The sequence below is a fragment of the Etheostoma spectabile genome, chromosome 10 (genome assembly GCF_008692095.1).
Source record: "Etheostoma spectabile isolate EspeVRDwgs_2016 chromosome 10, UIUC_Espe_1.0, whole genome shotgun sequence".
NCBI classification, from domain to species: domain Eukaryota; kingdom Metazoa; phylum Chordata; class Actinopteri; order Perciformes; family Percidae; genus Etheostoma; species Etheostoma spectabile.
In genome coordinates, this window is record NC_045742.1 from 16,370,053 (window position 1) to 16,384,771 (window position 14,719).

The 14,719-nt window shown below is 44.1% G+C and overlaps 3 protein-coding genes across 3 annotated transcripts in view; 1 reads left to right on the top strand and 2 right to left on the bottom strand.

Annotated features, from left to right (window-relative positions):
• Positions 1-759, bottom strand: part of trim69 (tripartite motif containing 69) — a 10,586-nt gene extending 9,827 nt beyond the window's left edge. Inside the window, exon 1 of the mRNA XM_032528008.1 lies at positions 123-759. Within this exon, the coding sequence (XP_032383899.1) occupies positions 123-647 (525 nt within the window). The 5' untranslated portion in view covers positions 648-759. The remainder of the gene's footprint in view (positions 1-122) is intronic.
• A 3,466-nt stretch (positions 760-4,225) lies between these two features.
• On the top strand, positions 4,226-6,944 carry LOC116696827 (endonuclease domain-containing 1 protein). Its single transcript, XM_032528021.1, has 2 exons — positions 4,226-5,005; positions 6,145-6,944. Exons 1-2 carry the CDS (start codon positions 4,700-4,702, stop codon positions 6,748-6,750), a joined length of 912 nt encoding a protein of 303 aa, XP_032383912.1. The 5' UTR covers positions 4,226-4,699; the 3' UTR covers positions 6,751-6,944.
• A 2,731-nt stretch (positions 6,945-9,675) lies between these two features.
• Positions 9,676-14,591, bottom strand: si:dkeyp-121d2.7 (zinc finger protein 853). The gene is made up of 5 exons (XM_032528006.1): positions 14,328-14,591; positions 13,532-13,854; positions 12,065-12,342; positions 11,353-11,464; positions 9,676-11,216 (listed from the first exon to the last, which is right to left on the bottom strand). The coding sequence occupies exons 2-5, from the start codon at positions 13,833-13,835 to the stop codon at positions 10,180-10,182; spliced, it is 1,731 nt and encodes a 576-aa protein (XP_032383897.1). The 5' UTR covers positions 13,836-13,854; positions 14,328-14,591; the 3' UTR covers positions 9,676-10,179.
• Positions 14,592-14,719: the final 128 nt, after the last annotated feature.

A 14,719-nucleotide genomic window follows, 5' to 3' on the forward strand; every position in this document is an offset into this window, starting at 1 on the left:
CCAAGTCTACTTTATCTCTGAAAGAGGTCCGTGTAAACTTGGTTTTAAGATGAGATTCTGCCACCTTCGGCCTAAAACAGACGGAAACGTGTCTAAACTCAGCAAATGAGACAGTAGCCTACCTTGTAGTTTTCAAAGGCCTCGGTAATGGGGATGACATTGTGGGTCTTGTGGTCTCGGGACATGCCGCACACTAGACAGATAGGGAGCTGGTCGTCCTCACAGTAAAGCTTCAGCTTCTCCTCATGCTCGTCGCACATATCCATACCCACACCCAGACGAGGCCAGTGGCCGGCGGACGAGGCCAGGCTGCTCATGCTGGACCCGAGCTCCCGTTCCTCCGGCTCCTCCAGCTCACCCTCGTAGTGCCATCCGGTTACCCCCGCGGCTGGGTCCATGGCCCGGGCTCTCCGCACACTGTCCACGACGTTGCACAGAAGCGAGTTGGGTCGCAGTTTACGCCCGCTCGACTTTCTACACTTTGGGCAACTCGACAACTCGTCCGCCTTGGCTTCCCAGCACTGGATGATGCACAGCTGGCAGAAGTGGTGTCCGCACTCGAGGATCACGGGATCCTGGAACAGCTCCAAACACACCGGGCAGGTGAGCTCCGACTGGAGTTCCTCAATCGCGTTGGCGTCCGCCATTCTCGGCTGCGAACATAGTCCTATGAAAAGAAACGTTTTATGGCAACAAAGTAACGAGACAAACTAGACTGCGCTTCCGTTCTCAGAGAGGGAGTGGTCTGAAGCAACAGAAGAGCGTTTGTTTTCACGGAAGAGACTGGAGGCGTGCAGCAACAGGCTTCGTAGCCCACAGCAGCCGTGCAGCTTTACATGACGTCTCTCCTGGAGCCCAACTACTTTTATTAGAAAGAGGGACCCATAACGAAAACCAGCTCAAATGTAGACTTACTAATTGAGTCAACGTTAATGATGTTACCTCAAACTTCATCTTTGAGGAAATGGTAGTCTATAGGCCTACATACGGTGGCCGACAGGGGCAAAAATCCCCTGCAGTTTAAGAAAACACATGCAAATAGACAAAACAAGCAAACTAAGAAAACCACGGGCGTTTGCCCCTGTCGGCCACCGCACCTACTTCCTCCTAAAAATATTTGGCAATTAATTTGATGAGTAAAGTTTCTTGCTTTAGGCCCGTAATCATTAAGAACCAGGATGTTAAAATCCCAAATCCTTAATGAAATATGTCTAAGTCATGTGACTGAGACATATTGTACTTTGTTTAGCATCTGAGGTGCAGGAGGGATTTATTTCTGATAAACCGAAAGAAGTAACCATCAGGTGTTGAGGAAATTCTCCTAATTAAGTCTTTCAAAAGCCTCTCATGTTTCAGCTACAAATGCATCTTTTATGGTATGATGCATTGCTGTAGATCAAACTACCCAACAGTATAAAGGAGTTCATATTAGCACAACCCTAAACACCTTTAGGGGAGAGGTTAGAGGAAACGTTTTGTCTGTCTGTCTGTATACCTGCTGTGTTGATTTTTATAGATACTTATCTATAAATCAACATAAACCTACAGCTGTGGTTCAATATGCTATATAGAAATAAACTTTACGTACTTAGGCCACTATAAAGAATTGACAAGAAATATGTTGTTGTTTTTTTTTCAATCTTCAGCGATTGTTCCCTGATTGTTTTCTGAAGGTTTTTAGAAACAGCAGTTTTTTTTTAAATAACCTCCAGAGAACCTTAGGGGACGTTCTCTGAAGGTTCTCTAAAAGTTCTCTGAAGGTTCTCTAAATGTTCTCTGTATGTCTTCTAAATAGCCTAGATGCCCGACATGGCGTTTTACTTGTTGTTGTTTACCATTATTGTTGAGCCCTGACCTTTAGGGAACGTTCATGTGTCATGTGATTAACAGTCATTTCTATAGGGTAATCAATATGGAGCCTTCAGTTATAAAGTTAAGAAATCACAAATCAAAAGGTCAGTGTGTGTGTGTGTGTGTGTGTGTGTGTGTGTTTGTCCTTTTATTGTGAAGCACTTTATGTCAAAGTTATAATTAAAAACTTTCCACAAACTTGGGGATTTAGTAATAGCAAGTAAAACTCACTGACGTTGCACTTGATAAACTTACTGAGTTATCCTAAACTTTAGCATATGGGCTAACACAGTCACATTCAAGTTCGATATTTGCTGCTTACATACACATGCTGCATGTATTACCAGCTTTATGGGCTCAATAATTTTGCTTCAGTATAAAGTTGTAGAGGACAAATTTATTTCAACAGGTAAGTGAGCCAGATGTTCAGTGTAAGTTACATAACACACCCTTTAGCCTATAAACCAGAAAAAAAGAAGGGAAACTAGCTGACAAAGAGTAAATCAGTAAGGGACTGTAGGGGGGGGGGGGGGGGGTAAGGTGCACATTACTCACTGTCACTTATATACTTGCTGGTTAAACAAACTGTTTGCAGCTTTGCACATACATTTGTATTACTTCTCATGCATACATTTACCACATACCTGTTTACATTCTGGTTGAATCAATTTTACTCATTTGCAAAAACTGTTTACACAAACTTATATAGGCTTTTATATTACTTTAATAATATTATGCTTATATTTTATTTTGCTTTTACTACTACTTAAGGAGTATTGTTGGAAGGAGCCCAAGATCCAAGATTTCACTGCCAACATCTGCTTCTTGTAATTGTTGTTCACATGACCATAAATAACTTAAGAAACTTAAAATATAAGAATCAGCTCCCCTGCCCACATATTTCCGTTCTGTAGGGGTCAGCAGCTCTCCTCTGTGTGGAAACCAAAACTATGGTAATTCCTGTCACCAGTGGCTGGAAATGCAGTGTTATTACTCTCAAACCAGTTTCACTGACCTGCCCATGGCGTCTGTGTCCTATTCAGCCTGCTGCCAGGTGTCATGTCTCTGGGTGCTCACTAGATGGCCGTAATAAACAGTCTTCCAACACTCAAAGATACATGATTCATACAATACTCTGTTTATCACTGATCATATCCTGGAATTTCTCCTCAGGCAACCTATTTATGACCAAATGTTCGGGCACTGTTCATAATGTATGCATTGTTATATGCTAAGATGCTTTATGCTATGAATTTTTAAATGTGTCACCGTTAGTCATGGCCTGCAAGAGAAACCAAATTCATGTTTAAATTATATTTTTGAGAGGGAATGAGGTGTCGAGGAGAGTCTTTCTTTCAAGAGAATTGTTCAGCTAAAATGACCAAAAAAGTGTGTTCAGAACGTTATCCTGAATATCCAGAACAGGATCTAACATGATCCAACACAAAAACGTTTTTAATCAATCCTATTGGCGCTATACTGTAGGACTACAGTTGAAAACTAGCCAATTGGCTAACACTGGCGCATTTACAGAAATGTTCATTAATGTGCATTGTCCTAATCAAATAAATAAAAAAACCAAAAACATATTGATACTCATAATAAGACTCTGTAGTATTAGTGCTTTAAGTATAGTTCGGCCCACCTTGATGTACATTATGGTCTCAAATCTACCTACTGGTCTTTATTTGTAGTGTACATCACTCTGGTTCCCACCATATTTACAACCTGACTATTCCTGAACACAGCAAGAAATATTATGACAAATTGGAGCAGGACAACAGAAACCGAGGATTTTCCAACAGATCAGTCACACAGCGGAATAAAGAAGCCACGGCTTTTGGTAAAATGGCAGAAAGACAAAACAAAACTGTAAAAAAAGTTGAGAAATAGTGGAAGTACTTTATGAATTGTTTATATCTTCCAGGAAAACATTTCTGGTTTCCACAATGCAATGAGGGAACTTTTGGTGAGAGAAGAAATACAGACCACACAGAAACTGAAGGGAGGCAGAAAAGGAAACTTGCTGACTTGCCCAGAGGAGTGTTTGTGTACAATGGTACCAATTAACAAATGATTGTCATTAAACATCAGACAGTTTAGGACAGTGCCATAAATGCAAGAATCAAAGCAAATGTGCACCTTGCGCAGCACCGCAATCGATAAAGAGCTCTTCTCTGCTGGTTGCTCTTTTTAGACAATGTGTGAGAAGCTGGGGACAAGCGCTCTGTAGGGAAATTCTGCAACACACACTCAAAAAGTCTGCAGCCCCTCCAGCTATAAAAACCTTGTCCTGGAGGGGACGCAGACCAGACAACAACAACGGCATCATCAGCAAGAAACTGCACTGCACGTTCCTATAGTTTTTTTTTGCATCCCTAGCAATAGACCTGGAACATATCTAACAAAGAAATAAGCTATTCTAGTCAAGAATAAATACGGTCAGTCTTGATGCTCAGTGTATGTTATGCAGGGCATCTTCTTTTTTTCACCTTGCCACAACCAACAAATAATTAAACACTAGAAACAAGATGATCTCCACCTCAGCTGACTAATGAAAAACGTATATGCAAAATGATTGTTTCCCAGAAGGCATCCTGACTAATTATTTACAGGGGAAGTTTGATAGGCGTGAGTTAGTCTCACCCACAGGGTTCCTGCTGTCAGTAGGCCTATATATAACAGGAAACCTTGACAGCCCTCAAACGCCTTTACTCTAGATGCTGAATGCACACAAAAGAAATCTAGTTTTTGTTTAACTCTGGACTTGTGTCTGAGAGACAGTCTGTCAGCAAAGTCTGTGTTCGCCGGCATCTCTTTTCAGCAGGCATCAATTCAGCTGACCACGATGTCTCAAAGGAAGATGCTGCAAATCTCCACAGGAGCTCTTTTTCTTCTCCTACCCTGGTTTGGTGGCCTGGTCCTTGGAGAGATCAGCAAAGACTTCTCCCAGTGCCTCAGTTTCTTCTATAAGGAAACTCCTCCAATGGGTTTCAATGCAGCAGGATACCAGCCAATATGCCAGCGCTACAAAAACCAGTACCGCTTTGCCAGTTTGCATCTCCGGCAGCATCGTGCACCACTGTACTCGGCGTACATACTCAGTCCTCCAGATGGCAAACGGCCCAAATCCATTTGGAAGTATGAACCACAGGTGAGTAAGACAACAGTGTGTGGTGTTCAAGAAAGAGCAGCCATTCTCTTTAAAGAAGTACACTACGATACACTACTACACATTACTTTGTTCAGTAGGCCTAGCATTTGTATAGATATGCTGAGATTAACACCCAGTTACCAGTTTATTTGTTTTATAATCATTTTGTCCGTCATGTCATTTACATCAATGAGGGTAGGCTAACAACATCACCAACTACAGATGCCAAAAGGCAAATCCACACCTCTTTTTTATTATTATTATTATTATTATTATTATTATTATTATTATTATTATTATTATTATTATTATTATTATTATTAACCTTCATAAAGGTAGGATTTTGCTTGACTGTTGTGCTGCATTGGTTTTAGATATCTGTATCTAATAAATTGGAATCTGAGTGTACACTATGATTATATAGATTAGAAGGAAAACATAGTATCCTGACAAGGGCAGAGTAACGCAATGTTCCTCTTGTATTTTTATTGTATTTTTATTTTTTGTATTTTACAACGGAGCATCACTTCCTATTGGTTAGTAAACTCCCAGGTGTTTTTCTACTATGTCATTAATGTGTTGAAATAATTTAGATTTCACAAATACACACATCAGCATTCCCATGTAGACCTAGTTGGACTTTGAGTTGACATTTTAAAGTTATAAGAGAAAATGCGACAGAACTGTTAAAGTTTCTGTTTCATTGAAATGTCGTGGTCAACGTGTGATTGTCTGTGACAAAGCAACATAAACTTCTCCTTTGACAAGGCTCAACATCAAACTAACAATGCATATTCAAAATCCATTTAAAAAAAAAACAAATAGGTAGGACTAAAACTGTTAAAACTACCGTTGACAACAATAGTGTCAATATATCAAGGTACAGAGCCTATTTTAATTTATTCAGGGTGATTAACACAAAGGAAATAAAGGATTCTTTGTAGGTGTTTTCCCAGGCCAGTGGGACTCAAGCGTCAACCTGATGGCAGTAGCTGAAAGGGTTGGTGAAGGGGTGAAAGCGGTCTTTTGTGTACACAGACTTATATTCACATAACTGTTCAAATCAAACCGGATCCATAAGTAGAAAAATACTCTTTTGTTGCTTCTGTGACAGTGACGTGTGTCTCTCTGTTATTAAGATGGCGTTTTCCCGTGCCAGCTCAGAGATGGAACACTTCCATATCCCTGTAGACCAGAATGTGATTGAGAGTCAGGCGGTGCTTGACGACTACAGGAACTCCAACTTCACCAAGGGCCATCTGAATCCCAGCATGCACGAGAAGACAAAAGAAGACCGTGAGGCCACCTTCACCCTGACAAACGTTGTCCCTCAGCGAGCGGGCTCCAACTCTGGCCCGTGGAACAGCCTGGAGAATGAGGTGTTACAAAAATTCAAGGCCTTCTGCAACGGGTCGATGCATGTGATCACCGGAGCCATGCCTTATGCGTCTAAACCCCGCTGGATCAATAACAGGGTTTCTGTTCCTGAGTACATGTGGTCTGCCTACTGCTGTCCGTCCTACAGATCTGACCTCCCTGACTCTGTGAAGCCCTTTTTCCCCACGTACGCTGCTGTGGGAAGGAATGACCGCAACAGTGGAGAGGAGATTGTGCCAGTTAATGTTAAGGCAAGGGCCTCGATCAGGGGCTACGATGTAAGGCGGATGTCTTTAGAGACTCTGGAGGGCATCCTGGCACAAAGGCTGGCCATGCCCACCAGTCTGTTTAATGGGAAGTGTGAGTAGCAAAGTGGGAAAGCTAAACTTCCTTGTTGAAATCAAGGGCTTCCTGCTATGTGTGTTTACTGCAGTAATCTCGTGAGCACATCTCTTAATTTTTAAATACTGAATGTGTGATTCGCCAGGACAAGATTATTATCTCTTGGTAGGTTGATATGAACTCAGCTAATGATTAGTGTTTTGTAAAATAAATATGTTTTCCTTTGTCAATGACCCATGATTTTACTAATAAAACCAGACTGAAATGGATGAAGAGTCTTCTGATGGGACGAATCATGTTCATTTTATTGTATATGCTTACATTGTTCACACAAATGCAAACACCTTCAAATAAAATGGTTGCACGTTTTGTACTAATGTGTACATAAACAGTAGCCTGGTCCTGCCATACTCTCGTACATTTCAGTACAGAGAAATGAAAATTGAGCCGAAGTACGTAGGAGGGAAATACCGAGTGGTATTCATAACAAGGAGAAATACCGAGTGGCATGCAAAAGCAGCCATTTACTGTGGTGTGTAAGAAACTGTGTCCGATTTTGTTTTAGCTCCGCAACAACTACCCTCCCATGTTTCGCCGGATAAACCTTATAGATAGCTAGATAGATAGAAGGAAATTATAGGCATCCAGTAGCTTTGACAACTCTATCTAATCTATTCATTCCCCTCATACCCCCTCTCTCTGCAATGTGTACATTTCTTCTGCAGTTGAAAATGCATGGCTCAAAGCTGGATGTTTGGTAATTTAAATAAACACAAATATATTCAGGAATATGTTAAATTTAGGCACAAAACCCAAAAAAATGAAGATAAACAAACAATTTTGACACAGGGACACTTTACGTATCTTTCACAAACAATATTTTAATCAAATCAGCACAAAACAGCAGATACACTGTGAGACTGGAGCTGTTGGGACACATGGTATTACATACTGACTATAATACTTCACTCCTCTGTTTTCCCTACAAAAATCAATTTGAGGCAGATGCTTTCTTCACCGCAATATCAATGATAAAATATCTCAAATAAAGATTATTACCTTTGTTTTTTAGTCACTAGTGGTTTGCTGGTAAGGTGGATGGCAGCGGTGGAGGGACAAGTCAGTGTAGTCATTTTGTGATGAGCAGGGAGTGAAAAATTAAATTGTTAGAAATTTAATGTAAATGAACATATGTAAACTGTGTTGTGTATTCGGTGTATTTGGTCCAAATCCATTTGGAAGTATGAACCACAGGTAAGCAAAAAGAAATCTGTGTTATGTAAATGCAGACATTTTCTTTGAAGACTAACTGTGCTGTGAGATTTTACATCACTTCCTTTATACTAGTGCAAATGAATTCACATTTATTCTGTTGAAGTGTTGTAGAGGTAAGAGTGTCTATATTAATCATAAATGGCGAGAGAATCTCACAGACACATGGAAGTGCTGCCTTTGCATGTAGATCTAATGGGAATTAAGTATTGGGCTGTAAGGTGGGGATGGTGAATGTGTGAGAGAGCATGAGCACTTCCTGTTAAATTCTCAAAGTGCCATTGTGGTCAGTGGGTGAGTTGCAAAAACCGCATTGCACTTTTCTCTCTCTCTCGCTCTTTCTCTCAAACTGTTTATGGAGAAATTATGTTACACACGTTATCTTATTTAAAAGGAAATTAAGTAGCATTGTATCCATTTTGTTTTAATTTAGTTTTCCAATAGCTGACTGACTCAATAACACACCTGTAACACACGCAGAAGTACACACACACACGCACCAACTAACTAAATTCAACTCAACAACAAAAAGCAAGACACTCTTACATATCTTCTAAAACATGGCATCTCTGTCTTCCTTTGTTTTTAAGCTGGTGTCTCACAAGGCCTGCCCAGAAATGCAGCCTTTCACAACCCCGAATCCAGTCTACTCGGATGTGAGGAAGAGCCAGGCAGTGGTTCAGGACTACACGCGCTCTGGCTTCACCAAGGGCCATCTCAATCCCAGCCTGCACAAGAAGACAATTTTGGACCGTGAGGCCACCTTCACCCTGACGAACATTGTCCGTCAGCAGAAAGCCTCCAACGGAGGCACCTGGGCGCCACTAAAAAGGGAGGTGTTGGAAAGAATCAAGGCTTTCTGCAAGAGGTCGATGTATGTGATTACCGGTGCCAGGCCGTATGAGGCTGAATCCCGCTGGATCAATAACAGGGTTTCTGTTCCTGAGTACATGTGGTCTGCCTACTGCTGTCCGTCCTACTGATCTGACCTCCCTGACTCTGTGAAGCCCTTTTTCCCCCAGGTACGCTGCTGTGGGAAGGAATGACCGCAACAGTGGAGAGGAGATTGTGTTGCTGGATCCCAAAGCGGATACCCGTGTTCGAGGCTATGATGTGAGGCAGATGTCCTTAGAGACCCTAGAGGGCATCTTGAAAACAAGGCAGAAAGTGCCAGTCGGTCTGTTTAAAGGGCACTGTAAGTAACAAAGGGTGAGAAGCTCTAGTAAACTTATCTGCACACACTTCATTCTCAAATACCATGGTTCTTATAGGTCACTATGTACAGCATACCCCCCCCCCACCCCCTCTAGTGTCTGGTCAGACTAAACAATTTTTTGTTTTACTAGTTAATTAATGAATGAATAAATGTTTAATTAAAATGTTGTCTGGCTGTCTCCGGTTAGAAATGAATATACCCTTGAGTGGCTACTAACTTCATGATTTTCCAATAAAACAAAAAAGAGCCTTCAGATGATTTTAAATATTTATTTCTTCATGATATGACCAAAACACAAATATACAAAATACAAAGCTGTCAATATATTGTCTGGCTAAAAATAGGGGCATTGGCTGCAACATTAGTGACTTATTAATAAAAACACACAAATGTACAATTTATTGATCATCATAAATAAGCACAAGCTTTATACAAATGAGAGAATAGCTGAATGGCTGAAATGTATTTCTCCTCCTCTGGAGAAACGGCACCGACAACTGACTTCCTGTCAACTTAATTAACTTATCAACTTTTACTCAGCAAAAATCATCCACACATATAGTTTCTTTATCTTTAACTAATTTAAAATGCGGAACTTTTACATATAAAAATGCCGTCAACCAACCTTGCTCAGTCACCTACAGGTCTTCACAGTGTAGCTGCTCAATGTGGCTTTCTGATTGGTTACACGATGCATCAAATTACTTGTATTACCCAAAATCTTGACAGACAGGAAGGGGGGAGAGACCATGGCCACCCTGTGTTATTATGAATCCTTTCTTGTCAACAGTGTTTGTGTAATTGCTCTCCCTGCCAGAGGGGGGAGACAGAGGTTCTGCCCTCCAGCTTAAACTCCATCCTGGAAGAGCGTGTAAGAGAGTCAAATCAACTTAGCTTCCACCGGTCACATTCATCACCTGAATTCTACCACATTCAATTAAAAACCTGCCTTTTCTTTCCAGTTCTATCAGAGATTTGAAGGAGTGGCTCTAAAAACACTTGTGGTTAAAGCCACTTCTCCAGTTGGAGCACTAGAGTAGAGTGTCGGCTTGTCACTGTGTATGAGTTGGTGTCTCTTTAAGTACTCCACCCGACTGAACCGTTTTCCGCATGCTTCACACCCGTATGGACGTTCACCTGTGTGAATCCGCTGGTGCCGTTCCAAATTGCCAAGACGACTGAAGCTGCGTCCACATTGGGGGCACCGGTGCGGCCTCTCTCCCGTGTGCACCAGATGATGCCGTTCCAGTGAGCGCGAGTGTGTGAAGCGCTTCCCGCAGATCTCGCAGCAGTGTGGCCTCTCGGCGGCACAGGCGCACTCGTGGTTCTTGAGAGCCCAGGCGTGGCTGAATGTGTTGCCACAGTGGGCACAGGGGAAAAGACTGTCCTCTCCATTGTTCTGTAAATGAGAGGCTCCCAGTGGACAAGGGTGCTCCTCCAGCTCAGCATCTGAGGTGAAGCCTCCTCCACACTGTGGGCAGAAGTGGAGCAGGTCTACACCACCCTCCTCTTCCCCTCCGCTCTCTCCAACACTCCCTGGAGCAGAGAGGTGGGGCAGGTGCTCTGACTCTCCCTGCTCTGCCATTCTATGCTCTCCTGTCATGACCGCAGCTGAGTCGCCCTCTCTCAACTTCTTTGGCCAGCCTGACCTCAGCTCCACGCCGGCCCTCGCAACGTCCTTCATCCTGCCTTGCCCTATCTGCTCCTCTCTCTGCAGGGTGGGTGGCTCCAGCTCTTCATCCTGCTCCATTCCATCGAGACCAATGTACTTGGGGGCCAGGCTGCTCTCGCTGCCTCGCACTACCTCTGGGTCAGGACTGACAGGCTGGGAGGCTGTCATGGCAGCCTGTTTGCGGCCTCTCTCAGCCCTCAGTGCAGACTCCAGACCCCTCAGCTCATCCATGGTCATGCCCCCCTCCGACGGCTCTGCAGACTCCACCTCCCAGTCCTCCTCCTCCTCTCTTTCTCCTGAATGAAGGGTCAGGGGATGACCCGACAGATCTCCTGAGTAGAGACAAAGGGAGGAAGAGAGAGAGAGAGAGATGGCGTGAGCAATCATTTCCCCTTTCTTTCAAACTATTGGTTTCTGATCGTTTCACTAACTTCCTCTCCCTCAATCAGTGTGTCCTGGGCTCATTACCTTTGCTTTGGGCTCTTGAGCCAGTGTGGAGGTTCTGGTTGGATGGGTTCATCTTCAAAGCTTCCTTGATTAGCTGGAGAGAGGCGGGTTGATAGCCCTCTGTTTGTGTTAACTGCATTGAGAAGCACAGAGAGCGTAGTTACTTGAGTGGGTATCTCAAACCAGAATATAAAATGTATTGTACTTGTCAACATAGATGCAACACTCATCATAGCCATATGTTCTGACCCCACCAAGTCATATGTTTACAAAAAGCTAATTGATTGGTTGGATTTACTTAAATATAATTTTATCAGCCATCAAAAACACTTTGTAATGAAATCCCAGGAGGATAATAACACATTCTGCATGCTTTGAATGTTTAAATGCAGAAGGCAAGTGAAGAGTGGACCTGTGGCCTGCCATTTGGTCACGTGGTGGAATAGCAAACAGCTTTTCACCTCTATCAGTAGTATTTCTACCTATACGCTTGCCACACTTGAGATTTAGAGAGCCCCCTTCAACGGGCTCTTCTGGTAGCTAAATATCCAATCAATAGCCTTCCCTTCATCCATTACATCTCTGCAGTGATTTGATGACAGAAAAACATGAGCACAACTCTCTCTTTTTCTGTCTGCATTCTTTCTCATTTCATATGAAGCTGCTCAGCAGCAAGAGATGCTGTGCCACTTTCTCCTCCTACTCCTCCTCTGAGAAAGCCTGTCTCCCTCACCTCCTCTTTGATGTTGGCCGTCTCCTTCCCCTCACCGCTGATGCTGCCCTCCCCTTCCTCGTCCTCCGTCATCCCTCCCTCATCCTCTTCATCCCTGGGGAACTGGATGAGGTACATCTCCCTGGCCTCCTTCCCCCCTCTTCCTCCTGCTACTATACCCACAGCTCCTGCACTTTCTCCTCCTCCTCCACCACCGCCACCTCCACCTTCTTCTTCCCACACACCTACAGGCCAGCCTTTTCCATAGGCTGCTGCTGGGCCCTTCTTTGACTTGCCTCCTGTGGCGAAGAGAGGAAGACAAGGGAAGGGTGGGAGGGAGGTGAGACAGTAAGGAGAAAGTGAGGGGGGCAGGAGAGAGGAAGGGCACAGGGAGACAGGAAGGAGAGTGAATGACATATGAGGGGGAGTGAGGTAAGTGGGAGGAGATGATTGGAAGGCCAGGAGAGAGAGATGGAGGGGAGAAAAGGGTGGAGAAGTAGGAGATAAGGAGGAGGAGGAGGGGATTGGATTGGGGGGATGGTAGAGGGGAAAAGGAGCAGCAGATGGGAACAGAAGTAGAGAGGTGGTTGGGAGAAAGGTAGAGAGGAAAAGGAGCAGGGGGAGGAGGAGTGAGCATAATGAATGAGTGAGGAGAGAGGGGGTGTAGAAGGACAGACAAGAGAGCAGGAAGGAGAGTAAAACGTTAAAGGGAGGAGAATAGAGAGAGAGGCAGAGACAAGAGGGAGAAGTGGAGTTGGTGGGGGAGAGGAGGAAGAGGAGAGGGAGGACATGTTGAAGGAGAAAGAGGAGGGGTGAGGATGAAAATGTGAAAAGAAGAGAGAGAGAGAGAGACAGAGCAGAGAGAGAAGAAGTGGAGAGGGAGTGTGTAATTATGGTGGTGGTGGAGAGTAGCAGGAGAGGAGTGGAGGAGGTGCGGGAGGGAAGGAGGGGAGTGAGTGTGTTTGTGTGCAGCGTGAGGAAGGAGAGAACAAGGCAGGGAGAGAGGAAGGAGAGGGAGGAGGAAGAGTTGGAGAGAGACAGAGAGAAGTAAAGGAGGTGGGGGGGAGGGAGAGGAGCAATGCAGGAAGGGAGTGATAGAGTGTGCAAAAGCACAGAGGAGTGGGAGGGACAGAATGCAGCCGAGAGAGAGAGGAGAGGGGGAGGTGAAGGACAGAGGGAGTGAAAATGAAGAGGAGGCGGAGGAGGAAGGGAGGGAGGGAGGGAGGGAGAGAGGAAGGAGGGAGGGAGGGAGAGATCAGCTCTTGCCAGATGGTTTCCAGCAAAACAAGTGCGTCTTCATATAGGCCCTGACTGCATAGCAAGAAGCCTGTTACTCACATTAATAGACACAATCTCACATAACAACATATGTAAGATGTTTTAGCAAAGTAACATTTACATGTAAAGACAGCTTCATATATGACACAAACTACATGTCACGTAAGCCACCTTGTTTGGGAGGAAAAGCCATTCTCAAGCAATACTTACGAGCCACCTCAACTTTTCGTTTCTTCCGCCCTGCAGCTCCTTCCTCCGCCGCCGCCAGCCCGGCGTTGCGGCGGTTGGCAGCCCAGCCCATCCCGTACTTGCGCTCGGTTCTCAGTTTGTTCTCGGTGAGCCTCAGCCGCTGTTTGAGAGAGTCGTTCTCCTTCCTATTGAGGGACAGCTCCACCAGGTAGTCGTTCACCATATCCTGGAATAGTTTGGTGATCTCACAGACCGAGGCTCGGATCAGACTGTCCATGACAGCCGTCAGATGCGTCTCAAACGTGGACACCGACTCCTCCATCATCGTGGCCACAGGATTGGACCTGATGATGGTTCAATAACAGTGTATGTTACCACGCGAGCAGGTCATCACCATGAGTTTTTACAGAGATCACAAAAGTTTCACAATGTTTAATCTAATTCGCTAAAACGACAACCAATGTATGCCAATGGTATCCATATCGCCAATGTCAGTTACACAAACATAATTGTAGCTATACACAATCTTTTTTTAATATCGACAGTGCAGTGACTACAGTGAATAATGTTACACACAGTAACACTATTATTCCACATCTGTTATCATTTAATTGAATACTATACTGCCGCTTTAATTAGCTAGGCAGGTTAAAACCAAATACACGACCTGCGCCAGGTTGGCTTAGTAAACTTGTAATGCAGCTAATCGACACACAATAACGTTAAAGTAACGTTAGAAGAGGAGCGGCAACCTCTAACGTTACGTCTGGAAAGTGATCGTGCTAGCAGACGGGCTAATATAGCTTTGTATACGCACCGTTTCTTGGATGAAATCCGGAGGAGTAGCTAGCTAACTTAGACGTGAAACGGCGGCGACAGACGTTGTGATTTCACGGATCGCGGATAAGCTTGGTCGATGTTCATTAGCAAAGAAACATGGTGACAAAGGAAGGCGCCATCCAACTTCTGTTCTCTCTCTCTCTCTCTCTCTCTCTCTCTTCCTCTCTCTCTCTCTCTCTTCCTCTCTCTCTCTCTTCCTCTTCCTCTCGCTCTCTGTCTCTCTCTATCTCTCTCTCTCTCTCTTCTTCCTCTAGCCTCCTTTCAGCGGTGATGCTTGATGACACTGCGCATGCCTAGTACCGTAATTACCCTACAAGAACGGCTGCACCCTGGGAAAAACATGCATTAACTCAGGATCTATTACATTAC

Excerpts from the sequence above, each read along its gene's own strand:
- si:dkeyp-121d2.7 (XM_032528006.1), bottom strand. The coding sequence starts at position 13,835 with ATGATGGAGGAGTCGGTGTCCACGTTTGAGACGCATCTGACGGCTGTC. Across the intron at positions 12,343-13,531 it reads ACGAAAAGTTGAGGTGGCTC|GAGGCAAGTCAAAGAAGGGC; the intron begins GTAAGTATTGCT and ends TCTTCGCCACAG. Across the intron at positions 11,465-12,064 it reads CGGCCAACATCAAAGAGGAG|TTAACACAAACAGAGGGCTA; the intron begins GTGAGGGAGACA and ends TTCTCAATGCAG.
- LOC116696827 (XM_032528021.1), top strand. The coding sequence starts at position 4,700 with ATGTCTCAAAGGAAGATGCTGCAAATCTCCACAGGAGCTCTTTTTCTT. Across the intron at positions 5,006-6,144 it reads TTTGGAAGTATGAACCACAG|ATGGCGTTTTCCCGTGCCAG; the intron begins GTGAGTAAGACA and ends TCTGTTATTAAG.